Source organism: Rutilus rutilus (genome assembly GCF_951802725.1).
Source record: "Rutilus rutilus genome assembly, chromosome: 13".
Taxonomy (NCBI): domain Eukaryota; kingdom Metazoa; phylum Chordata; class Actinopteri; order Cypriniformes; family Leuciscidae; genus Rutilus; species Rutilus rutilus.
In genome coordinates, this window is record NC_140218.1 from 35,241,606 (window position 1) to 35,268,859 (window position 27,254).

The 27,254-nt window shown below is 38.7% G+C and overlaps 1 protein-coding gene across 2 annotated transcripts; it reads right to left on the reverse strand.

Moving 5' to 3' along the window:
- nudt3a (nudix (nucleoside diphosphate linked moiety X)-type motif 3a) lies at nt 1-27,196 on the reverse strand. 2 transcript variants are annotated; one of them, XM_084428168.1, is made up of 6 exons: nt 26,899-27,194; nt 26,090-26,200; nt 21,020-21,064; nt 5,132-5,216; nt 3,595-3,609; nt 1-3,078 (listed from the first exon to the last, which is right to left on the reverse strand). In XM_084428168.1, exons 1-6 carry the CDS (start codon nt 26,995-26,997, stop codon nt 2,921-2,923), a joined length of 513 nt encoding a protein of 170 aa, XP_084284294.1. In that variant the 5' UTR covers nt 26,998-27,194; the 3' UTR covers nt 1-2,920. The 2 variants fall into 2 exon arrangements, with proteins under 2 accessions (XP_084284294.1, XP_084284295.1); XM_084428169.1 differs by lacking the exon at nt 3,595-3,609 and having other exon boundaries at nt 26,899-27,196.
- Nucleotides 27,197-27,254: the final 58 nt, after the last annotated feature.

Genomic DNA, 27,254 nt, shown 5'->3' on the forward strand with positions numbered 1-27,254 from the left:
TTCATGATATGCATGTAGCATTTATGTTTTATTAATAGATTGTTGACACAACTGTTATACAGTCTTCAGTCGAATTTCCTTTTCCCAATATCAGATACAGCAGAGCGATACAGGGTAAACCGTGTGCTTGAAATGTTACAAAAGGGGAGCGACTGAGGAAAGATTTTGAGATTCTTGAAATGTTTTCGAATACTTTACACCAAAAAAAACAACAAAAGAAATCTCTCTCTACAACACAAAAATTGAATAAGTGTAAAAACTTTTTTTTTCAAACAATGCAGCATTTACAATTCAGGAACAAATCTGGCATAATTTCAGTACAAAGAGTGTTTTCTTCATTGCTTATTCACATTCCACTAATGATTGTAATAAATGGGTAGAGAAAGATCATATTAATCATCATTAGATGGACATCACCAGTCTCTGCCACAGCTGGTAAAGGTGCAGTAAGCGATTTCTGAGTAACGCTGTTGAAAGTGGATCGGACTGAGCGCCACAACACACTTGTAGCCAATCAGCAGTAGGGGGCGTGTCCACTCATGGCGGGGGAGGAGTTAGAGTGAGCTAATCAGCAGTAGGGGCGTGTCCACTCGTGATGGGAGGAGTTAGAGTGAGCATATCAGCAGTAGGGGATGTGTCCACTCATGATGGGGGTGTGTCCACTCATTATGGGGGAGGAGTTAGTGTGAGCATATCAGCAGTAGGGGGTGTGAGAGAGCATATCAGCAGTAGGGGGCGTGCCCACTAATGATGGGGGAGGAGTTAGAGTGAGCATATCAGCAGTGGGGGTGTGTCCACTTATGATGGGGGAGGAGTTAGAGTGAGCATATCAGCAGTAGGGGGCGTGCCCACTCGTGATGGGGGAGGAGTTAGTGAGCCAATCAGCGGTAGGGGGTGTATCCACTCATGATGGGGAGGAGTTAGTGAGCCAATCAGCAGTATGGGGCGTGTCCACTCGTGATGGGGAGGAGTTAGAGTGAGCCAATCAGCAGTATGGGGCGTGTCCACTTGTGATGGGGGAGGAATTAGAGTGAGCCAATCAGCAGTATGGGGCATGTCCACTCATGATGGGGAGGAGAGAGAGCAAGTTCAGCTATGATAAAGACACATCCACTCATTAATTGCATGTTCGTGCATTTTGGGGCCTGAGCAATAAAGGGAGGGGTGTGTGTTTGTTTGGCTTGATTTCAAATATCAAGTGTTTAAATCACTTACTGCACCTTTGAATGCGCTGTTGTTGTGCCACAGCTTTTAAGTTCACTATTGAAATAAGAACTGTTGTATACACACATTGGAGGACCAACTTTGGATTGGGTTTAGTGAACTAATCTTATTACAAAACAATATCTTTTTAGCTTTCCAATTAATAATTCAAAAACATGAAATACTGATAAGACAAGTTCACTTGAGACCTAAACAATTCTCATTTGAAGTATATGTTTGTGAAAAATGTATAAATCAGAAACAATAAAAAAAAAAAAAGAAACTATTTATAATTAGGACAAATTAAATAGTTTAAGAACAAGAAAAGCGCCTTTTAAAAATGAAATGACACCATTATTAACAGTCATCAACAACAAATGAAAAGAGGTCAGTGAATATCCAGTGTCTGAAGAGAAACTACAATCAAGTTGTAAACATTTCAAACAAATTCATTAGACAGACAGCTAACCTTGGCATCAAGTCTTTCGACTATTCATTCACATTATTTCAAACATACAAACCCACATACTGTACACACACAGACACACACACACACACACTATGGTTATAGTTTATGACTGGACAGACAATGATTTGAAATTATTACAACTAAAACTGAAATAACCGAGACATATGTAAATGGTTGCTATTGTGCTCTGATTACGGGTGCGAAACCCTCAGAAGAGTGATGAAGAACGTCAGCAGTCGCCGAAGAGGTCCAGCGTACGAGACTTATGCTACCGATGTCCTAAACGGGCTCATTTCACCTCAACTCAAAGACGTCAGAAGGTCCTTCCACAGCTCTCTTCTCTCTTCAATACAACCCTGTACCACAACAAAACAAGTGCACTCAGTGAACTGCACTGACATTAAGCCACTGAATTAAACCATTTTCACCAGGACAACTAGGATTGCAGACCCAGAAAAACCACTAGACTTTAAAGACTTCCCTTCAATTCCTATCAAAATCTCCTCCAATGGTAAAAGGTGGTGGTCGACCAACCACTAAACCCCATCAACATCAGAACATCTTGCAAACGTGTTTATGAAAACGAATCTGACAGTACCTGCGTTTGTGAGAATTCCCAACATGAGTGTGTAATATTGGCTGATTTCAACTACTTTGATCAATTTAAGACATTATACCCATTTTGTTAAGCCGTTTAAAGAACTAAAAACTATGAATATGAGATTTTTCCACTAAACAAACGTCGAATGGCCCCGTCCATCATTGTGACCAAGAAAACATCTACATTCGGTTTAGTTCACGTCACGAAAACCCTTTTAAGATCATTAACGTGTGACATGCTCATGCAAATAATTCAACCAACTCTATATAACAGCATATCCAAACACCGCAGAACCAAAGGGCCACAAAACATCATCGTACAGCTCTCTCTTTAAACACCACCTACTTCAAGACACAATAGTAAAGAGCAGTTGCGTTCAATAAACCTGACGTTAGGAAATGAGAATCTCATGCAAAGTATTCATTAAAACACAAGACAAACTTTCATTTGCAAACTATTCTTCGACTTGTCTCACACACACCAGACTGTATTCTTTATCTGAACACTAAACCTGCTGGTAAAATGCAAATCAGATTTCATTCAATGTTGTCATTAATGTGCTGAAATAAAAAAACAAAACAGTGATAGTGGTTGCAGGAGGAGTTCAGTCGGGTAAGAAAAGGTAGAAAACTGGGTGATTGTGCAGGTTATCTGACGCCGGAGAGAGAGTTTTGATTAATGTTGTATGTGCCGTTGCTGGTCACACAGTCCTGCTGAAGGGCTTGGAAGTAAGAGGCTTGCACAGGTTTATGACACTGCAGCACACGCTGGGCGTCTTCAGTCTTAAACCACTCCCGTTTCCTGCCTGTGAACAAAACACAACACAACACAAATGACTGACGACGACTTTGAGACTGTGCTCATGGTCACTAATGTGTTTCTACGGCAATGCACGTCACGGCAAAAACGTATCAATGAATAAATAAAGCATGCGCACCAGGTCACATGGGCAAAAACACAATTGCTAACAGTTATATCTAAATTAGTGCTGTCTAGATTAATCACATTTTTTTTCTGGGATTAATCAAGATTAAAAACAAGTTTTTAATATATTTAATAATGTAATAATTTCACAGTTAATCTCCAAATGAATGTGGAAACAACATAAAGACATTAAATACTTTATTAATGGCATCGTTTTATGAATGAAGGCCAGTCTCACTGTTATTAATACAGCTATTGATGTCTCATGAAAATTATTTTTCATTATTAATTATAGCCATTCAACATTACAAGTTTTTTTTTTTTACATTTATTAAGCTTTAATTTAAGTAAATTTCAAACAATCCTCACATAAACCCATAATAAATGTCATATTTACCTGTGCCCTGCCAACCTAACAGGTAGAGAATACAGAAATTGAATAAAGTTATCAAACAGTCACCACTACATACACTATAAATTATATTTAGATCCTTATTAAAGCTACAAAGGTTCTTTAGTGAAGAGCAGCGAGTCGTTCTCTCTGTTCGCTTTTGTTCTCTGATTAGCATTAATGACAGACAGCATTAGTGGCTGCTGTCCCTTTAAGACCTGCGGACAGAGACGCGGCTCTCACACGCGTCACATTGTCTCTTTATGTTCATTTAAGACTTTATTTAAGACTTTATTTAAGACTTTATTTAAGACTTTATTTAAGACTTTATTTAAGACTTTATTTAAGACTTTATTTAAGACTGTTGTTATTGTTATTGTTCGTTCAAGAGTGTGAGTGTGTGTGAGAGTGTGTGTGAGTGAGTGTGTGTGTGTGTGTGTGTGTGTGTGTGAGGACGTTCTCTGTCTTGTCGCGCTTGAATAGTTTAAAAGCATTTGCATGAAGAAGAACGTGATCATGTCATGTAACGCTAGGCAAAGGATGACAGAAAAAACGGATTTCTTCAGTCAGAAAGAAATTAAGGTTTTTGAGGAAACCATTCCAGGATGTTTCTCCATATAGTGACTTCAATGGGGTCCAACGGGATGAAGGTCCAAATGTGAGTTTCAGTGCAGCTTCAAAGTCTCGACACGATCCCAGACGAGGAATAAGAGTCTTATCTAGACAAACCAGCGGCCATTTTCTATAAAAATAAACATTTATATACTTTTTAACCACAGATGCTCGTCTTGCACCAGCTGTGATGCGCCACACATTACGTGATCACGTTGAAAGATCACGTGTGTTTCGGTTCAGAAATGTAGGGCGAAAAACTCCATCTCATTTTCTCCTCAAACTTCAATGTTGTTTTAGCTTTTTTTGTAAATAGCATTTGTCTTAGTCTTTTCACGTTCGCTTTGTAAACACTAGGTTGGTTCTTACGCCTACATCACGCTTGACCTTTCAACGTGATCATGTAATGTGTGTCGCATCACAGCTGGTGCAAGACGAGCATCTGTGGTTAAAAAGTATATAAATGTTTATTTTGTTATAAAATGGCCGCTGGTTTGTCTAGATAAGACTCTTATTCCTCATCTGGGATCGTGTCGAGACTTTGAAGCTGCACTGAAACTCACATTTGGACCTTCAACCTGTTGGACCCCATTGAAGTCACTATATAGAGAAAAATCCTGGAAGGTTTTCTATTCCTGGATTTCTTTTCCACTGAAGAAAGAAAGACATGAATATATTGGATAACATGTGGGTGAGGAAATCATCAGGACATTTTTATTCTAAAGTGAACTAATCCTTTAAAGTTGACAGCACTAATCTAAACTCAACCTAAATAAGGTTGCTGCCACTTTCTAACTAAATTATATAACTACGGTTTTGACAAACAAGAACAGATTATTGGGATTCTACTAACTCATAATTATATGGTGATTCAGTAAACGCATCATAACTGTGGCACAAGCTAACCTACTTTCTTTTCTCAAAATCTTACCAATATTCACGGAGTCCTCCCAGTCCTCCATAACCTCGGTGACGATGAGAACGTAGACGTACGTTCTGTGCTTTCGGTCTCGGTTCTGTGAAGACAAACAACTCATTTCAGCACAAGTTACCGCCTCACACAAATACTACAATCACAGGGAATAAATCAACAGTGTTTTAGCGACAAATTAAAATGAGGGCTTCAACTAATGTTTGATCATCAATTAATCAGGTCATTAATTATTTGATTAATCAGATAAAAAAAAATAAAAAAAAATAATAATTCAGACCTGCAAACTCCTGAGACTAAAAAAGGTGACAGTGTCGGCAGATTATGCGGCGCATATGCGGTGCATCCCATGCAACAAGAGATTAACACAGTTGCCAAATTGCTTTATGTTACACTTACTCTCGCATCAGCTGTTGTGTAAACAGTAGGGGTGTAACGGTTCACAAAATTCACGGTTCAGTTCGATACGATACACTTGTGTCGCGGTTCGGTTTGGTACATTTTTGATACAGCAAAAAGAAAGAAATGCCAGAGAAATTTCCTTGATTTAAATTTTTGTATTCTTTTTTTTTATTAAAACTAACATCATAAAGTATGATTTTTTTTTACTTCGAGCAATTCTGGAGCAATAATTGACTCTTTTTAGGAGCATATAAAACAAAACAGCTCCTTGGAAAAAATATTGTAGTAGTTACAAACAAAGGTTTATTTTAGTTCAGAATGATTAACATTTGAGGGCAGCAATTGTATTCATAATGTCAAAATAAAACCGACGTAATGTTACTTGAAGGCATTATAGCCTACTATTCCTGCCAAACTTACATGGTTGCAGTTAGTGTTACTACAGTAAAGCCATGGTGAATGTTACTGATCTGTGGACACTGGATAGTTCATTCATGCCACAATGTTTCTTCCTGGTTTCCACGTCAGCGCTGTTTGATCCGTTAATAACGGAGTAATGTGAATGCTTCTCACTAGATCTCGCAGCGATGTTAATACTTCTGTGGCGAATTCAAATGCTTTCTTTACTGGATCTCTTATTAGCGCTGTGTAGTAACAGTGTCGCTTTATCAAGATCGGCTCGCGCTGCTTTGGTCCAAACTGATAAACGGTTCGTCAACCACACAATAACGAGCAGTTTCGTTCTGCTTGCATTACGTTTGCCATTTGATGTTGGACAGTGTTGTGGTCGCGCCGGCGGATGAGCGCGCTCACCACGCGCAACGCGCCTACATTTGCCCCCCCAAACAAAAACTCTTCGGTTCTACGCGACTCACGTAAATGACCCAACTGACCAAGAAAACGGCGATTGTCGCCGAAAAGCGACAAGTTTGCAGGTATGATAATTACAGATTATTAAAAGAAATCTAACATTTTAATTTAAAACCAATAACAATTCATTAGATTTTTTTTATGCCACATCCTGCCCAATGATGTGCAATTTGAATGCAATGCAAGTATAGTGAATGTATGAATGTAGGCCATGCTATACATTGTGTAAAAAATGTGTTACAAAAACTATACATTCAAAACCAAAAAATCTATTACTAATTGCTTACCAATTTAAAGCAGGACTTAAAATAACTAAACAAAAAAAATGATAAACAAAACAAAGCTAGACTAAATGTTAACGAGGAGCACACATATCGATCGATCATATTACGTTTATACTTGATTACAATAGCACTTTTACGGTTACTGCCATCATATAAATACTAGTGCTTGTTTTACGTGTAGAATTTGAAACCTACATTTAATATCTAACAAGAAATATTTGGCAGAGTAGAAATAACAGTGTGACTTTCTATACAAAGAAATCAGATCTGAGCATTACATCGGAGCCGAGCGCGCCTCTCAGATGTTTCGCCACTACTGTGAATAACTACACATCGGCCATAAGGTGAAGACGCTTTACACGTTTAATCCCGTTCCCATATATGGGGCACTCAATTATTTTCATTCTAATAAAAATATCTATTGTTTTGGGGCGAGAAAATAAAAGTTCTCCATGTGTAATCCTGCAGTTTATTTTTTATTACGGTTTAAAGTCGGCAATAGTTCTTTCCTCGCGTAATCATAGATTGATCATCAGTGATGAGGCGCCGCGGAACAATCGTCACATGCTTCCCGCTAGACCAATAAGGTGGCCGCTTTTTGGGACGACATGTAAACATTAGTCCAAGATGTCTGCGCCCTTGTTGTTAATATCGAGTAGATATCGGCCAGACCTCCTTCAAAAGTATCTTAAACAATGCTACACGCAGCTCACGTCCATAAAGAAAGAAGAAACAAAGGATTTTACACGCACACGGTGGGATACATTCAGACACTGTGTCAAGCGCTGGCTTGGCTCGCAAGGTGAGAATCAGAGAATGGCAGAAACATACAAACATTGTCTAGAAATCGAGTTTGACAATGTTCCCGAAGACGCTGGGTTTCACTCCACTTGCTACAGGCGTTTCATTGACAAAAAGCGCTTGGATGCGCCCGAGAAACGGCCACACATCGTCCTGAAGATCAAGGCCAGTCTGTGCCATCGGGTGGTAATATTATGCCTCGTTTCCACTGAGCAGTACGGTACGGTACGGTACGGTACGGTACGCATTTATTTGCGTTTCCACTATCAAAAGTTGTGAATGGTACCAAAATGCCGAACCGTACCGTACCACTTTTTAGGTACCCTTCCATTGGGGTACCTAGCACAGTGGAACGGTACTAAAAGGTGGAGCTAGACTCACTGCAGGACGTTGATTGGTTGACAGAGAATCGTCACTTGCGCGTGCTACAAGAGGAATGACAACATAAGAAGCGCCATTTTTTAATATACAGTTTAATATAATACTACTGTTACTGTATCACGAAATGTAATTTTAAGAGTTTTTCAGGCGAGAATGTAGTTGTTTAAAGCTCAAATCTGTGGTTTATTTATAAAGATGATTTTTTTTTTTCTCCCGGTTGTGAGATCCATGCGTTCAGCGGGCGCTCGGCGCTCATGTTTCCCGGCTGGATGAGCCTTTCCTGGGCGTTCGTCGCGGACTCCGACGGTTAAACATGAGATATAATTCGTCTTGTGTAGACCTAACGGGCGATCTTTGGTCTCGTGAATATATAATGAGTTCCCTGTCAATCGTTTTGGCTGAGGGCTAAGTTTAGTTTTATATTAACGTTATTTGTGTTTACTACTTGTAATATTTGACTGAATTGTTTGCTTTATTTCTTATTGTATAGCTTCTTGTACTTAAACTTTTATATAGGCTATTATTGATAAAACTGAAATTTTACAAAAAGAAATATGGTTTCTTGTCATTTTTAATTACAAGATTATCACTGATGTTTATTGCAACATTTGTGAAAAAGCATATATTGCCTGGAATATGTTTATTTTATTTATTTTTTTAAACGAAAAGAGGTAACGTTAGGGTTGTGTTTTAAATTTCGTTTCGTTATAGAATAACGTCGTGCAGTGAATAACGTTGCGCATGAACCACATTTGTGTCCCTATAATGTTTAATTTCTTAAAATGAAAACGAAAAGAGGCATAGTGGTGTTAAATAACATATTTCGTTTTATTGTTGCTTAAAATGTACATACAGAGTAACCGAGATAACCGGTGTATCAGCGACGCTTTTAAGAACGCGCTGTACCATTTGCATGTAGCCTACAGGAGTCGCACATGGCAAGTACAAACTTTGCGTACTTGATATTGAGAAAAGCCTAATGTCGGCGCTTGTCTTCTTGTGACAAACATGTCGAGGAGCAAGAATAAGATCTGCTGCATGTCATCCATTGTAGTTTACTATGTTCTTCTTCGCGCGAAAATGACGTTGATCGAAACACCACGCCTATCAAGCAAGGGTACTGTTGGCAGTGGAAACGCTAGCCAGATCATGGTTAACAGACCCGTACCGTACCGTACTGCTCAGTGGAAACGAGGCATTAGTGCCGCTATTGAATGTCCAACAAAGAAAGTTAGGTCCAGGACCGGCCTGCCAGTAACGCGTCCTGAAGATCAAGGCCAGTCTGTGCCATCGGGTGGTAACATTAGTGCCGCTATTGAATGTCCAACAAAGAAAGTTAGTAGAATGCCAGTAGCTTGTGCTGGTCCTGTGCTTCATGCCTTGTGCTAGCCTAGAAATCTAGACGCACCCTAGCGGCAGCAAATGTAATTTGCAGCCAGGGTCGTCTAGCAACTCTCCGTTGGCTTGCGAGCTGGAAAAACCAAACTCTAGTCAGGCCAATCACATCGTGTATAGAGTCGGTGGGCGGGCTTGACATAATGACGGCAGAGTTGCGACGGTTCCGGTTCTCTCCAATCGGCTTTGGCCGCGACTCTGGAGGACTTGGAGTTGAGCTTTTCTTTGAGAAAAGAACAAAGAACGGCACTGAAGTCATTCTTAAAAAAGGAAGATGTGTTCGTAGTCTTGCCGCTCTGACTACGTCACCTTCTTCGTTGCTCTGGTTGGTTGAAGCGCTATCCTATTGCGTGCAGAGGGAATCTGAAAGACGAGCGTTTATCCGCCCCTCGGACTGAGCCGTGCCAACGGTGTGTTCCCAGACACAACATCTTGATGTGGCTCTGGCTTGTCAGGCTAGCCTTGTGCATAATGTGTAAGAAAACGGACGAGTACATTACTGTGGGAGGCACACGCCAGATGGACCATCTTTCACAGGCAGAAATGTCAGCAGGTAGGTAAAAACAACACACACACACACACGTTTGAACTTGAAGTGTTATGCCCTTATGCTGGGTACCATGGCTAACTTTCAATTGCAATTACATCATTTATATCATGTTTATTTTACAGCCAGAGTCAGATTTGCATTGTTTAGCACACCGCTACTGCCAGAACACTCAATAGTGTTCAACTATTAACAGTTTTTGCTTAATGGCTTTTATTTGTTTTAATTCGTTTCATTCAGGTTTTTTTTTTTATTTACAGGCCAGTGGCTGAAAGCGGCTGAGATGAAGGAAGACACTAGCATTCTTGTGCATATTCAAGCCTTGTCTAAGCTTCAGTCAGCCTTTAATATTATTCAGTTAAGGCTTCACAGTTTAAAACTTGTTCTGAATACTGATAAAACCAAGTATATGTTATTTTCCAAATCAAAAAAACTTGAAAATAATTTAGTATCTCTTCAGACCTTTCAAGGTACAGTGATTGAATTAGTAAAAGAGTACAAATATCTAGGCATCATAGTTGATGATGCCCTATCTTTTAGCTCTCATATCACTCAACTGAAGAATAAACTGAAAATCAAGCTTGGGTTTTATTTCAGGAACAAGTTTTGCTTCTCTTTTAAATGTAAAAAAGAAATTAGTCTCTGCTACTTTTCTCCCTGTCCTTGATTACGGTGATGTTGTATATCAGTTTGCACCTTCTTATCTTCTTTCTTTCTTTCTTAGATGCCGTTTATCATGGTGCTCTAAGGTTTATATCAAATTGTAAATCTTCAACTCATCATTGCACCTTGTACCACAGAGTAGGTTGGCCTTCTCTGTCTACCGGAAGAAAAATGCACTGGTACTTAATTATTTACAAAGCCATCTTGGGGTTGTTGCCTTCTTATCTTTGTTGTTTTATGCAACAGAAAATTATCCAGAATTATTTTCTTCGTTCGCAAAACTTTTATACTCTTTCTGTTCCTTTTACTCGAACTGAGCTAGGTAAGAAGTCTTTTATGTATGCAGCGCCGTTTGATTGGAATTTCCTCCGATCTAAATTAAAATTAGAAAATCTGCTGACTCTAGACCATTTCAAATCAGTTCTCCGGCAAATGGAAGTTGATCTAACAATATGCAACTGCTTTTAAGTGTCTTTAATCTGTTTGTGTGATGTTTATCTGTGATGGAATTGATTGTACTGCTGCACATTTTGGCCAGGACACTCCTGTGAAAGAGATTTTTAATCTCAGAGAGCTTTTTCTGGTTAAATAAAGGTTAAATAATAAATAAAAAAATATTCGAGACAAAGACCGAGTGTCTCTGGAGGTGCGAGACCACAAGTCCTGTTATAGGCAGTACACCAGGTTCTTGACAAAGTCTAGAGCAACAGTCACTGGGACCTCAGAAGAACAGCGAGTTATTATATTTCATTATTAAATAATAATTAATAATTCACTCACATTTTCACATTTCAAAAGTAAAGCATTGACCATCTATATTGTCGATTTGTCTGTAAACACGGTCTTGACTGCACAACTAGTAATTCAAAATGACAAAACGTTTAGTGATTTGTTAAGGTAGAAGAAACTAGAAATAATTTTCTTTCTGAAGAATAATAAATAATAATAAAATAAAATAAAAATCTCAAATCACTTTGTCAGCTTACTATTTATACTACATTTAAAATTGAAGCCATTGTGCAATAGTTATGGCACAAAGTAATACATCGTTTCTGTTTTTAATGTGTTTTCTTTTTCAGAAATGAGCCAACCTTCGATGCCAGCTACAAGATCTTCTGTGAGAGGATCATCCGCCATAGAATAATTGTAAACCAAGAGGACAGCTAAGAAAGATCTTTTTAAATCTGGTGGAAAACATGAAGATCTTGATGCTTCAAACTACAAGTCATTTAAATACCACGAGTGTTTTTGTAAAGTCCATAGATGTTTTTGTAAAGTCCATAGATGTTTTTGTAAAGTCCATAGATGTTTTTGTAAAGTCCATAGATGTTTTTGTAAAGTCCATAGATGCTGAAAGATGCACAATATCAAGCTGGACAGGTTTCCATTAGGGATGGGCATTTTTCAAAAATATTGCATATGCATTCATAATAATCATAATCATATTATGTATACAAGTCTAGGGGTGACAGGGCTTTCTCTTTCTATGTCCTTTGGAATTCTCTCTTGAACTTAGGGAAGCTCAGACATATGCCATTTTTAAAGGTCAACTTAAGACATATTTTAAACTTGCATTTTCCTGTTGATGTGTTTCTTGTTGCTTTTAACAATTGTTTATTATGTGTACAGCGCTTTGAGAAGCTGCTTTTAAAGGCACTTTATAAAATAAAGGTTATTATTATTATTATTATTATATTATATTTTATAATGTGTAGAATCTGTTGTGTATTTAAAAAAAAATTAAAAAAATAAACATTCAGTGTGAATATATCTTTATTTATACCATTGTGATCATCTTTCACTCTATCTTTTTGATTCAGGCAGGATAAACTGAAGAGGAGGCTGGCCCGTGCTTTCCCCCAGCTAGAGTTTCACTCCCACAACATCAGTGAGATGGTTTTTGTTGAGACATTGTCTGCAGATAAGCTGATAGACAGGCAGACAGAGTCAACTGAGGTAACAAGCCAAAGTGACGGTGAAAACAGGGCTAGTGCAAAAGCTGGTTCACAACGACCAACTTCAACGGCCTCCAGCAAAACTGCAGAGGACACAAGGACACTTTACAGCGCGGCATTAATATTAAAGATGCTCCTACGTGACTCTCCCTGTACGACGTGCCCGTGGCCACCCACGTCAGATGATTTGAATGTGAAGCGAAGCAAAATCTGTCGTGCCAATTGAACTGTACAATCAGATTTCCTTGATTATTGGTGCAACTGAGGAACCAACACTGGCCCATTATGTTGATATTCCAGATGATTTGAACCTAAAAGTGATATCTATCTGTCAAGACACTGTATTTCTTGCATCTAAGGGCCGGAGGAAGACCCCTAAATCATTGCGTCTTGGTTTAGCGGTTCGCCATTTAACTGGTTCATCACAAATTGTGTCACTTCTAAATAGACTAGGACATTGTGCATCATGGGACACGGTTGTCAGTCTAGAACCAACTTATGATTAGGCAATATACACAACAAGCTTACAATATATCTTTTATTTTAGTTGAAAACATTAAACAATGTGTGAACAAAAAATATAAAGAACAAAAGCATTTAAGCTCAAGCAGTGCGAACGGAAAAAACGCTAATAAAGCTCCACTTATTGTACAGAACGTACACACACACACACACACTCGAGTCAGTCAGCATATGGTTATCGTGTTTATATCGTTTCATGTTCATGTTGAGAAAAGCAATTAGCCTATATCCACACGCTGGAGTGAGGAAACGGGCTGCGCTGCCGCTGACAGATGCTTCAGAGACACAGATAACAGTGTGAAGGGAAGTTTCTAACAGCACTTTGCGTTTCTCTTCTTAAACCTCAATCTGTCTCCCTCAACGAAACTTAAAGGAAGCACACGTCTCTAAATAATTCTGCTATCAGAAGTCATCATCTCTGATCAGTCACGCCACAGCTGCGCTTTACCTGCAGTCGTGAAGGCAGTGATGGACCGGTGTCTTTCCTTCCTCATTCGACCGCGGTTTCATGTGATTTCTCATTGTGGTGATGATATTATGATAACGCAGATTCATTCATTAATTTGATCAAAAGTAATTCCATTTTGTAAGATCATTTAGCTAGATAATATTCATCCAGGTAATTCCACTTCGCGAGGCAGACGACGGCATTATGTGATCAAACACAATCCACTTGTTAACGCGCCCCACAGCGCCACCCAGTGGATTTAATGATAACTGCGAGTTAGTGCTTGGGATTTATCACGGATGCACTGCATTTACGGGCCAGCAAAGCAACGTAGGAAAATTAGTCTAATAAAATAATAATTACACATCGAATATTCGAGCACACCCCAATTTTCCATACATTGCTTCAAGGTGCTGCCAAAGTCAGCACTGTATTATCTTCCAGTCATTGAGGCTTCACCGACAGAGATGTCAAAGGCAGACACAATTCTGAAGCGAAGTGTCCAAATTGCTGATCAGATTGAACTGGACCATATAGTGTTAGTTCCTGACCAAGCTATATATGCCAAAGCTCAGCAAATCCGCTGGAAAGATGACGACTTTACTCAGCGTACAGTGATTAGACTAGGTGAACGTCACACATGCATGTCCTACCTGAGCAGTCTAGGAAAGAGGTTTGGAGATGCAGGACCGCAGAACAATGGATGTTTTGTGTGCAAATGAGAAATTTGACAAAATGTGTTGAAAGTATGAAGACTTTGTTAAAAGAAGAACTCAACGTTTGCCTTCTGGAGTTCATACATCGACATGGTACAGATAATCGCACTGGCAGCTTCACCTGTCAACGGTGCGCTTGATGATGGCATGGATTATTGCGTACGATCGTGTAAATTATGTACGCAATAAACCATGCCAGGTATTTACCTTCATACTGGATGGAAATGGTCAATTTGCCCCTCACACATTCTTCTTGCTACCCTGGTAATCCAGAGTTCTCGCGAGAGCACAGGTTGAATTTGCTCAGCGAGTTACTCTGGTGTCCAGTAATGATGCTCATTAAATATGCCCCTCGATCTGAGCTGCACCAATCACATTGGGTTATCTGATATAGGCGGGCCAGAGGCGAGATGACGACAGCGCTGTGACGTCGAAGTCATTAGTAAACATTGCAAGATGGCTATGGATGAACACCAGTTGTTTGAAACGGCTTTGGCCGCTACAATGAACGAGTTAGACTTGGCTTTTTATCTAAAAGAGGAACAGAACAGTTCCTTTGCAAGAAGGGCGTTTTTGCTGTTTTGCCGACCGGATACGGCAAGAGTCTAATCTAGCAGTTAGCTCCGCTGGTAGCTAAGCGTATGGGGCTTGTTGTGATTGGTCGTAGTGTTGTCCAATTGCGTGCAGTGAGATTTTCAAATGCATGCTTGGTGCCGCCCCTCGAGCTGGCTGATTTTCATTAGTCGACGCCAGACCATTAATCTTTCAGATTTAGGTCTGGATTTCCAGGCTACCTTCTTGCCACAGTGAGCTCAGTGTTAAAGGCCAGTGGACGTCCAACATCAAAGTGTCCATGGGTTTCTCTCGATTGCTTGTGACCAGGCCATTGAGCAAACATGCAACAGAGATTCCAAGACGAAGGGTGTTAACACAGAACCGAGCTGCAGTGTATCGCTGGATATCGTCGCAACATGAAAGGGCTGCCATAGCAAGACAATGTGAGGCAATGGCAGGTGAATCTCCCCATATAAGGAAACGAAAAGACCTTGACAGCACACGAATCCATGCTGATGAAAAGGCTGTGACCAGAATAATTTCCACCCTAGAGTCCATGCTGAATCCTTTTGACACACACCAAGATGGCATTGTGTGTCTTAGCTCTGGGACAAGCAGCAGCTGAAGGAATCACGAGGGGAAAAGGGTGGAAATGCTGTCAAAGAGTTTACGGACCGAAGACTGTTATCACCATCAGTTGACATATTTGCTCCCATCAAAACACAAACACTGACGACCTTTAGTGACCAAGCAAAGACAAAGAAGAAATCTGCAGCGGGCACAGAAGTGATGCTACGTGCCGACAAGAAACTATTCTCCAGATTGCTCGTCATAGGTCAAAGTAGGACGATAGACCTGCGGGAAATTCTGTCTCACTCCTTGGGAACGGTGTCATATCCTTTAGCCAGTGCTGATGGTTCACTTGCTAAAACAAACAAATCAGCTCTTATGGGTTTATTGTAGGGTTGGGCCGATAGGCGATGCCATCGTCCATCACGATGGCTGACAGACATCACGGTATTGAGCCGGTGTGGTGAACAAACGAGTCCTACTGAAGAGATGAGTCCGAGCTTAGGACCTAGTAGGCTAGTAGTATGCCTGATTTAAATCTGTTCTCGCGATAACTTGTAGCTAACGTGACTGCGGAATAAAAAAATAAAATACTACTGTTATTGTGTCACGAAATGTAGTTTTAAGAGTTTTTCAGTCGAGAATGTAGTTGTTTGAAGCTCAAATATGTTGTTTGTTTATACAGATAGCGCCTGTTCTTTAGTCAAGGCTAAAAAGCTATAAGCTCAGCTAGCACGATCATCGGATAACGTTAGCTGTAGGCTACCATCTAAGCTAACTAAAAAAAACACACTAACAACGAGAAATTTTTAATTTCACAATCTATAGCTTCGGTTAAATACTAGTATATGAAACATAAGTTTAAATACATTAATGACTCGTTATAACGTAGTACAAACGTCTTCTATAATAAAGTGATTTTGTATGATTTGTAACCAGGCACTAAAGCGATTACCCATAAAACATGCTTTGAACCAATCGGATTGCTTGGGTCCTAAGCTCGGACTCATCTCTTCAGTAGGACTCATTTGTTCACCACACCGGCATCCCGATACCCTCCATGTTTCCATGGTGACGCGTCATGCTTGGCACGCGATTCACCACAGCCAAAATAGCGCTGTATGACAGATGTAGCGCTTTTATTTCTAAATATTAATGAACTTGCTTACCATGCCATCAACTATCTTCTATTCTGATTCTCAAATATGTGTAAGTGAGTTTGTTTTGTCGTTTAAAACCCTTTATAAATGATCTTGATCTGTAGCGGGAGACGGGCGCCGCCATGTTTGTTTGGGCCGCAATTCAGAGATTCCTGTCTGTTGGATTTATTAATTCATCAGTTCCTCCCGAAATACATTAAAGTAAGTGGCCGGTGAACTGGGAGAAGAATAGAGTAATACACTGTGTATCTGATATGAATAAAACATGAATATCCAAATATATTTGAGTGGATTGTTATTGCTGCCTCCATAGACACCATTGTGTATTTTACAAGCTATAAATGTATTGTTTTGCTATAAAGTATATGTATGTCTGAAACCTAAAATAAATATTATGTGGTTAAAAACACTGAATAGTTGTGATATAGGAGCACGTCCGTCTTTGGCTCAGCGCCAGCCATAGCGCCAAAGCACAGTTTGAGTCTGGCAGTGATGTCACGTCATTGGTCAGCTGATGCAGAGCGTGCCAACATCGAAGTTGCTGATGAGATGTAGAGGAAAATATCTAGTGGAAAATGAGAATGTTACGTTACCCCTTGCTTGTACATAGCACACGGAGACCTGTGTTACTGCGTGACTAATGGAGGGTGTACAAACTCTCAGTGCTGTTGAGGATCTGACATGTGATCATGAGGAATGTGACACCAGGGTGTTTTTACATGCACAACATGCAGCACAGGAACACCAAACTGTAGTCATCAGAGCCCTGATGCTGATGTGGCAGTGACTGCTTTAAGTCTGCAGACAGATTTACCATGTAGGTTGTATTTTTTCACAGGGGTTGGCAACAAAAACAAGGATCATTGACTTAAGGTGTCATCAGCTCTTGGCACAAGTGTGTGTTTGGCACTTATTGGGATCCATCCCTTCTCAGGTTGTGACTCTACAAGTGCCTTTTATGGCAAAGGCAAAAGAAAGGCATTTTCTGTTGCTTGTTTATGCGTTTATGAATCTGGGAGGCAGTTTTAACCAAGACCAGTCTACCTTTGAGCTACCTACCAAGCAGCCATCATGAGGCATCCTCTGAAAGGTGTCCCTTCACCCGTTGGCAATGGATGGCACCTCGAGGATGGTGAGCTAGCAGTGACCTGGATGACCAGAAGTCCTGCCCCTGAAAGTGTGTTGCACGGTCCAATAACAAATGTGAGACTGGAAGATGTTCCTGTGTGTCTGCAAGACTGTCTTGTACTGATTTTTGTCGGTGCCAAAATTGTGCAAATGTTTCACAGGAAACAGAGGAAAGACCCACATAGGATGACGGCTCTGATAGTGGTAGAGATGATACCGATGAGTAAATATGCACTGTGTTATAGAGGTCGACCGATGGTGGATTTTACCGATACCGATATTTAGGTTTGACCGCACATGCCGATAACCGATTATTCAACCGATATATATATTTTTTAAATGGATACTGGGATTAAATACAAACATACACTCCCAGTAAAACAGTGCGGAACTGAAATGTGCTAAATGAAATTTACAGAAATTTAAACATTAAAATATTACAGGTAATATTACAAATGCGGGTTTCTTTAGCTAGACACATATGTATATTTCATAGGTAACACTTTGCAAGTCCCATTTGTTAACAAGGATGTACTAGCTAGCTTTCATTAACTATATGCATTATGCAATATACAATATACGTTTTTACCGCATGTATTACTATTTGAGCAATACAATTGTACCTTTATCATTCATGTTAGTTCATAGCACATTAACTAAGGTAATAACAGATCAAATAAAAATGAGTATTAGTACATTTTGAAATTAAACAATGAATTCAATGAGTAATGAATGTCTACAACATGTATTAACCTTAGTTAAGGCTACAAATGTAATCTTATTGTGAAGTGTTACCATTTCATATAAATTCAAAGAGTCATGCTTAAAGATGGCCATTAAACTTACATAAATGTAGACCTATATTACATGTACAGTCTCTCACTTTAGAACACTTGATTATCCAGGGTTTTTCCTACATTGAAATTTTTTTGGCGGCCGCCAAAACGATTTTTTGTCCCGCCAAAGCCTTATTTGATTTGTGAGTGAAGCAGGCTACTGACGGAGTGACGGAGAGAACGATCACAGCACCGCGCGGATTCTTATATGCATCGCGATGCGGACGTGGACGATTCTGAATCGATTCACAAACACAAATGTCAAAAAAAATCTAATCTCTAAAAAAACATAATATTGACGGAACGCAAAAGGCGGAACTCTAGCGGACGTGCAGTGCGCGTGCAGTCTGTGGCGCGCACATAACAGACGCATGATGCCTGAGCGCCAAATTCGAACGGCACCCTCTTCGTTAAAAGCTTGCGTATGGAAAATTGGCAATTTCATTGTTACCTATTTAGTATTTTTTGTATGAAAGCTGCTTTCAGAAGCCTATTTAGTTTTCACATCAATATACTGTAAACTGATCTGTTATACGAACGTTGTACTGCCCTGCAATATGTGCAATGCCAGTCACAAAAAGTTACATTTTGACTGTGCTCTCTGCAGATGTTCATTCACTTTTTTTGTATAAGCTGTTTTTGATTGTGGTATACAGCAAACATTTCAAGTCATACCTCTTTATTATTTAGTTGTGAATAAGAGAGGCTTTGTATGTTACTAATTATTCAGAATATGCATAAGTCCACAAGCATTATATGAGAGCTGCTGGTACATCATTCTATATTTTTGAACGAAAACTGTTTGTGAATTTGCTACAGCAAAATGTTTTTTTGTCTGAAGGATTATATTGCTCATTGAAATAACCAGAGGATGTTGGTTAGAAGTATATTATTAAATGCTAGAGATTCAGAATATGCTGAAGTTTGTATTAATTTACCTCAAGTACGCTGCTAGTACAGGCACACATTTATTTACATGTTGGTTCTTTGCAATGTTCAAATAACTTCCATTTGTTTTATTAATAAAATTAATATAGGAAGATGGAAGTAAGTTCGTTATGGGTCATCATAAATACTTTGCTTTAAAAGTACCAAGTAAAAAAAAAAAAAAAAAAACCTTAATAATCGATAATCGTTACCCTCTGAATCGTAATCGAATCGAATCGTGAGGTGCCTAGAGATTCCCACCCCTAATCTGAAATGAGAAAGTAAGTGTGCTTACCTAATTTAGCAAGAGTGTTTAGTCAAATTTAGCCTTAATAATCCACAGTATGTATAGGCCTATGACAATGTGTAGTAAATTACCTAAAAAAAAAAAAAAAAAAAAAAATTCACAAACTGTTTCTTTGTATTTATTTTAAATGTATCATTTATTTTCAATATTGGAATATTGGGCTTGCGGATCATGTGGGTACTAGGGTACTCTTTGCTGTGTGTGGATGACCATGTCGGTCAGCCACCACCGAAGACCAATTTTGACCCAGGAAAAACCCTGTTATCTGATCAAAATAACTATGTATTGTAGTGATAAAGAACTAATTCGAATGCATTTCTGATTTGTTTATGTTTCTGTCGGCTGCATGAACACATCAATGTTGAGAGAGCAATCACGTCACGAGCTTTAAATATTAAACTCCGCCGGCTAATGAATGCATAAAAGTGACCAGCTGGATATAAACTAATGCAAACAGATGGTAAAACTATCGGTGTGGAGTTTTGATGATAACGATAGTTCCACCAATCAACTATCGGCACCGATATATCGGTATTATATTGTAGAATTGTCCATTTTTTGGCAGCATTCAAAATTAGGGGGACAGGGTAGCATTGAGGCATTTCAGCCAACTTGGACAGAAGTGTGCTTATTTTCTTATCTGTCTGTGATTACACAGTACCTACTGAAAATGTTGATGTATAAAACAAAACAGTTTTGCTTAATTTATAATGTGTATGTTTAATTTAGCTTGGTGCCAATCCGTGAAATTGAAGCATATTTTCTATAAATGTGCCATATTTCATGGTCTACATTCACACCTGAGTATATAATGCACCATAACCTGTCTCGAAAGCATGTTTAGGTACATGTATAAATGTCAGTTTGAGAGAGATTTTGTGTTGCTAAAATGAATATAAATAAGAGTTACAAACAAAACCAGCAGCATAAGATTTTCGTTTTTTTTTTCCAATTCACAATTATATACATTTATGGATCGTGACCAAAAACTGCAGGATATTTTGGATATCTTTTAACAAAGTCCATAATGGTTTTGTCAATGCAAAAATTCATTTAAATAGTTAGTGCGCAGGTGTGGGAACGAACATCACTTTCTAGACACTTTTTCCCGGATGGATGTTTTCCGTTTCAAAACACGCAGACATGATTAATCGATAATATAATCTGCTGTTGATTATTTCCATTGTCGATCATTATCGATTAGTTGTTGGCAGGCCTAATTAAAATAAAAATCTATAATGCTGCAACATTATTATCATAATTTTTACTTCAAAAGCTTCACTAAATATTACTACTAATCTCAAAAATTGTATTCTTGTAAAATGCCTCCTGTGAGATTATTCTCAAAACATTACGACTTTATTCTCGACACCATTGACAGTTTCTTTATCGACTGTTGTTTACCATCAGAAAATGCTCACCTCAAAAACGCCGACCAGTCTTCCCAGCGTGCCCTTCACTCCTGCCTGTGGGAATGAACACATGTGGAGTGAAACGCTGAACTCTGGACATTCACAACAGGGTTATAACACTGCCTTTTAAGACCTTTTTAAGACCTGAACAAATGTAAATACTGTACAGGTGTGCGATATTGACAAAAAAATGATATCTCGATATTTTCAAAGATTTTGTTGATAACAATAATTAGATGATATTTTGCCATGTGTGTTTTGTGCGGGTGCAGTGGCTGGTTTAGGCCTGTTGTTGACGGCTGACTCATGAGGACATTCATATTATTCATATTCTATGCGATGGTCAGTGTTTTTGTGTGTGTGTTTGTTTTTTAGGGCTGGGGGAATTAACGCGTTAATCTTTGCGATTAATTTGAGATGTTTAACGCATTAAAAAAAATAACGCAATTGACGCAGCACCCTTTTTTTTGCCTTGTTTTAATGACTTCCTGTTGCGGCTGCTATTGAAAAGGCTGAAAATATGCCGTCCCGCCCCTTCGTGTTCGTGATCAGGTTTCATTCTCGCTCCGTGTGCGCGCCGCGCTCTCCGTTCTGTGTGTGTGTGTGTGTGTGTGTGTGTGTGTGTCGGCGCGCTGCTGCGCTCTCTGCTCAGTGTTCCGCTCCGTGTTTGCGCTGCGCGTTCTGCTCTGTCGTTAACGGCCCAAGCGCTCCAATCATGTACCGATCACGCACTGGAGAAGCAAAGTCCACTCAAATAACGTGAAATTTCTCAGTAGTAGACTTCTGTTTGCAATAGCCTTGCTGAGCTGGTATAGCCATGCTGGGCAACAATGGTAAAATGACCTGCTCTGATCACATGCTCAGGTAATAATAGCTTTGTATGACTATACTTTATTTTGATAATTAGTCAAAAAATAAATCTATTAAATCTGAGTATGTTGCATAGAACTGAATGAAGAATAAAATATTGATATATTGATGTTTAATATTTTAATATAGGGCTAATTTCTGTCCAATTTGTGTGGAGATTTTAATTTTTTTCTCCTTTTTGTGTGTTGTTTAATTTAATTAGTGATTATACGTTTAAATATTGATGATTACAAGTTTGGGGGAAATGCGATTAATTACAGCAAATTGTGCGATTTTTTTTTTATCGATTCCCAGCCCTAGTTTTTGTTCATTATTTCACCTTTATTTAACCAGGTCGGTCAGTTGAGGACAAGCTCTCATTTACAACTGCGACCTGGCCAGGACAAAGCAAAGCAGTGCCACAAAATGAACAACACAGAGTTACACATGAGACATAAAAACACACAGTCAATAACACAAAAGAAAATCCATAGAAACGTAAATGTGGTGCAAAATGCAGTATAAGGTCAGGAAGATAGGACAATAAATAGGCCATGGTGGCGAATCAAATTTCAGATTAGCATAAACACTGGAATATGCAAATGATGATGTGCAAATAGAGATGCTGGAGTGCAAAATAAGCGGAAGTAAAAAAATAAATAAGGGGATGAAACAGTCGGGCTATTTCCAGAAGGGCAATATGCAGGTGCAGTGACCGATGAGCAGCTCTGACGGCTGACGCTTGAAGTGAGTGAAACCTCTAGCTTCGAGGATTGTTGCGGTTCGTTCCAGTCTTTGGCAGCAGAGACCTGGAGGACTGGAGGAACGGCGGCCAGGGGAGGTGTTGGCTTTAGGCTATACGTGTGGGTGTTGCTATGGTGACCAGCGAGCTGAGATAAGGCGGGGATTTACCTCATAAACACTTATAGATGACCTGGAGCCAGTGGGTTTGGCGACGAGTGTGTAGCGAGAGAATACAGGCTTTGGTACCAAAACGGATGGCACTGTGATAGACTACATCCAGTCTGCCAAGTAGAGTGTTGGAGACCATTTTGTAAATGACATCGCCAAAGTCAAAGATCAGTAGGATGGTAAGTTTTACAAGGGCATGTTTGGCCGCATGAGTGAAGGAGGCTCTGTTGAGGAATAGGAAGCCGATTCTAGATTTAATTTTGGATTGGAGATGGTTAATGTGAGTCTGGAAGTTGAGTTTACACACACCTAGATATTAGTAGGTGTCCACGTATTCTGAGTCAGACCCGTCGAGAGTAGTGATGATAGTCCGGCGGGCAACGTTCAATTGAAAAGCATGTATTTAGTCTTACTAGCAATTAAGAGCAGTTGTAGGCCACGGAAGGAGTGTTGTAAGGCAATGAAACTTGTTTGAAGGTTAGTTAACACAGTGTACAAAGTTCACAGCAGTGACAGAAATTTACTTATATTAAAGGGCAATGTTATTTAAAGTGATTTCCAGGGGTATTTTATCTTTTTTTTCTAAACTTGTTAGATGTACGTATCACCTTATATGTCAAAATCTAACATTCAAACTAAATTACTAACACCGTATAGGGCCGTTACCAATCAAATGAAATCATTATCAACAAAACCCATCTTTGCAGTGCAGAAGTGACATCAGTGTGGCATCAGAAGTGGCATTAATATATTTACACTGCATTTACAATTAGTCTGCATACATTCAATTCAATATTTAAATATGAAATGATTTCAAATTTTTAATTAAAAATATGAAACTGAAACTGCCAGTAGGTGGCGTCACTGAGTCATTCATTCAACCGCTTCGTTCACACGGCTGATTCATTCAGGAACGAAGCACGTTTAATGGATCATTGAATCATTAATTAAACTGATTCGTTCAAAACACGGATTCAGTCAGAAAAAACACATTTCTGTCTGTTGCTCAGAGACTCGGTTCTGCTGTGGTTTCATTTTGAAAGCTTTGTTGGTGAAATAAATTAAAAACAATATTGTGTCTAAAATGTAACTCACAAGGTTAACTTATTGTTCATTTCACTGCTGTATAATATAAATATCGCATTTGCAATTTTGCATTTGAAAACGGCACTCTTGCTTGTTATATTGTATAACTACATCATATGATATAAGACAAAAACGCCTGTGTATCTTGAATTTAGGGGGCATATATATATATATACACACAGTACAGGTCAAAAGTTTGGAAAATTAAGATTTTTTTATATTTTTGAAAGAAGTCTCTAATGCTCATCAAGGCTGCGTTTATTTGATCAAAAATACAGAAAAAAAGAAAAGAAAACTGTAATATTGTGAAATATTATTACAACTTAAAATAATAGTTTTCTATTTGAATATACTTTAAAAAATTATTTATTCCTGTGATGCAAAGCTGAATTTTCAGCATCATTACTCCAGTCTTCAGTGTCACATGAGACATCCAGTCTATCACATGATCCTTTAGAAATCATTCTAATATTCTGATTTATTATGAGTGTTGGACACAGTTCTGCTGCCTAATATATTTGATGAATAAAAGGTTAAAAAGAACTGCATTTATTCAAAATAATATTTTCTAATATAAATCTTCTTTACTATCACTTTTTATCAATTTAACACATCCTTACTGAATAAAAGTATTGATTTATAAAAAAATAAAAATAAAAATACTGACCCCAAATCACTGACCAGTAGTGTATATTGTTGTTACAAAAGATTTCTATTTTTAAAACATTTGCTGCTTTTTTTTTTTTTTTACTTTTTATTCAAAGTATCCTAAAAAAGTATCACAGGTGATGAAAAAAATATTAAGCAGCAGAAACTGTTTCCAACTTTGATAATGAATCCTCAGAATGATTTCTAAAGGATCATGTGATAGACTGGAGTAATGATGCTGAAAATTCAGCTTTGCATCACAGAAATAAATGATCATTTAAAGTATAATAAATTGAAAACCAATTATTTTAAATTGTAATAATATATCACAATATTACATTTTTGTTTCTGTATTTTTGATCAAATAAATGCAGGCTTGATGAGCAGAAGAACCTTCTTTCAAAAACATTAAAAATAGTAATGTTTCCAAACTTTTGACCTGTACTGTGTGTGTGTGTGTGTATATATATATAAAAAAAAACTGCATACATCACGCAGTGAGCACGTGAGTGACAAACTCGATCGTTCAGACATCGTTAAAACATATAAAACAATTACGCAATCATCATAGACGATATATCTCGCACACCCAAACGCACAAACAATGAACTTACATTTGAACTCACATTTACCCATTTTCTTCACCTTCTCTCTCCCTTTCGCGTGCAGGAGACAGACGTGATACACTGTCGTAAATGCCGTGAATTGTCACGTGAAAAAGCAAATCCACAGAGAAATAATAATAAAATAATAATATGTATGCTAATTAGATAGGTTTAATTTGGTAAAGGATTTAGATACGTCTAAGTCATAGTGTCGTCTATAAGATCTCTCATAAGTAAAAATAAGACTTTAAATGTAAAAAAAAATCTTATTTAATACATTTTAAGGCTTTTTAAGGATCCGCGGGAACCCAGGATAACATCATGTAGCATTTCACAGATCACGAAACATCTTACTCAAGAAAAGACAGTTCTCAGAAGTATAATGCAAAGAATATTTACAAAGTCGATGTCTTTGGCGAACAGAGCGCTCTTAATTCATCTAAATCACAGTACCATATTAAAATATTTAACAAAAACAAAACAGATTTAGCCCTATGTGTTCTGCATACACTGTAGCAAACAAAAGAGCTTGTCACGTAAGCATAAGGTTATTTGTGTGTGTGTGTGTGTGTGTGTGTGGCTCTGACCAGTAACCCTCACATGTGGAACAATCCCTATTATTCGACTAAGCATGGAAAAGTGTGAACTGCATGACTAATGATGCAGATGTAAGAGTCAGGAAAACTGTAACAAAGGAATAGAGCATTCAAACGTTAATACTTACAGTAACGTTCACTTAGCAAACATGAGTTAATGCATCATGAGCTAGCAGGAAGCAATACTTTTACGGCATTTATTCATCTTTTTTGTATCTAATTAATTTCCGTTGTATAAATAAGCATTATGCATTATAAACAAACATGCATTACACATGTACAACCTGGCTTTTAAAGTCATTTAGTGAACCGAATCTCCTTGATTTCACATCTATTATCGCAGTAATGAGCACAAGTAAGTGTTTTAAAGAAGGAAAGCCCACCTCTTCACACACCTCCCTGACAGCAGCGACACCGGGCTCCTCCTCCGGCTCCATCCCTCCTCCGGGAACGATCCAGCGGTCGGGATGACTGCTGCTGCTCACCAACAGCACCTGACACACACACACAGATCAATAATCTGCTCATCACCACATCCGTATCACTCCCTCCTCCTCCTATCCTGGTTTAATGTGCTGAGACAACTTTAATACAACCATAACCCTTTTTACTTCTAGCATAAGCTGTGTTTCAGTGCTTTAGTCTAGACTCTAGGCTAACAAAATCACTGATACGGGATACAGTGAGGGTGAATCATGGGTAAAGGCTACGGAAATGTAAATTAATACAACTGACAACAAACTGTGTGCTTGAACGCTGGAATATTTTAACATGGCAAATAAACATTATTCAACACTAAATGTTTCATATTCAATGAACGTTATATTGAATAACGTTACTACTAATAGAGCTACTTTTGAGATTGTTATTACTGTGGTTTCCTGGTATTAGTCAACATGGTCAAAAAAATGGCTGTGGTCATCATTAACAAATTAACAAATCATACGTAGTAACAAAAACCGTATCATATTGGCGGAAATTCTAGTAACGGTAACCACGGTATGTTTAACTAAAACAAAACATAAGATCAGATATCGTTCTGTAGTCGTACAATACACACATCCATCATATACACACGTACAACTCTACTTCTAACACCTACACACTGCTAAATGTATACGCTGGTTATTTTTAGAGCTAATGTATTTGTTGAAGTAAGAATAAAGACGCAGTGATTGCTGGCGTGCGTCACCTCCTCCTCGCGCTCGCTCCTGAAGCACAGGCAGGCCGCGCGCTTTTTATAGCCGTCTCTGTCATACGTGCGCGTCTGGTTGGACTTGAGCTTTATCATCGCGCTGAACTGATGAAAGTCCTTAACTCCTGTCAGCTCTGCGCCTCTCAATGCAGTCCCGCAGCCAAAAACCCCTCTAAAGGCCCTCTGCTAACATGAATATTCCCTCCGTCGCTTCATTTTGTGAGTCTTGTGAGCTGGTGTCGTCGCACAGACGCCATTACTCTGAGCTCTGCGTAAACTGCGTAGCTCACGCACAACCCCAAAGCGCGTTTCCTGTTTGTGAATATGAGGTTGCGCAGTAGAGGTGGAACTGG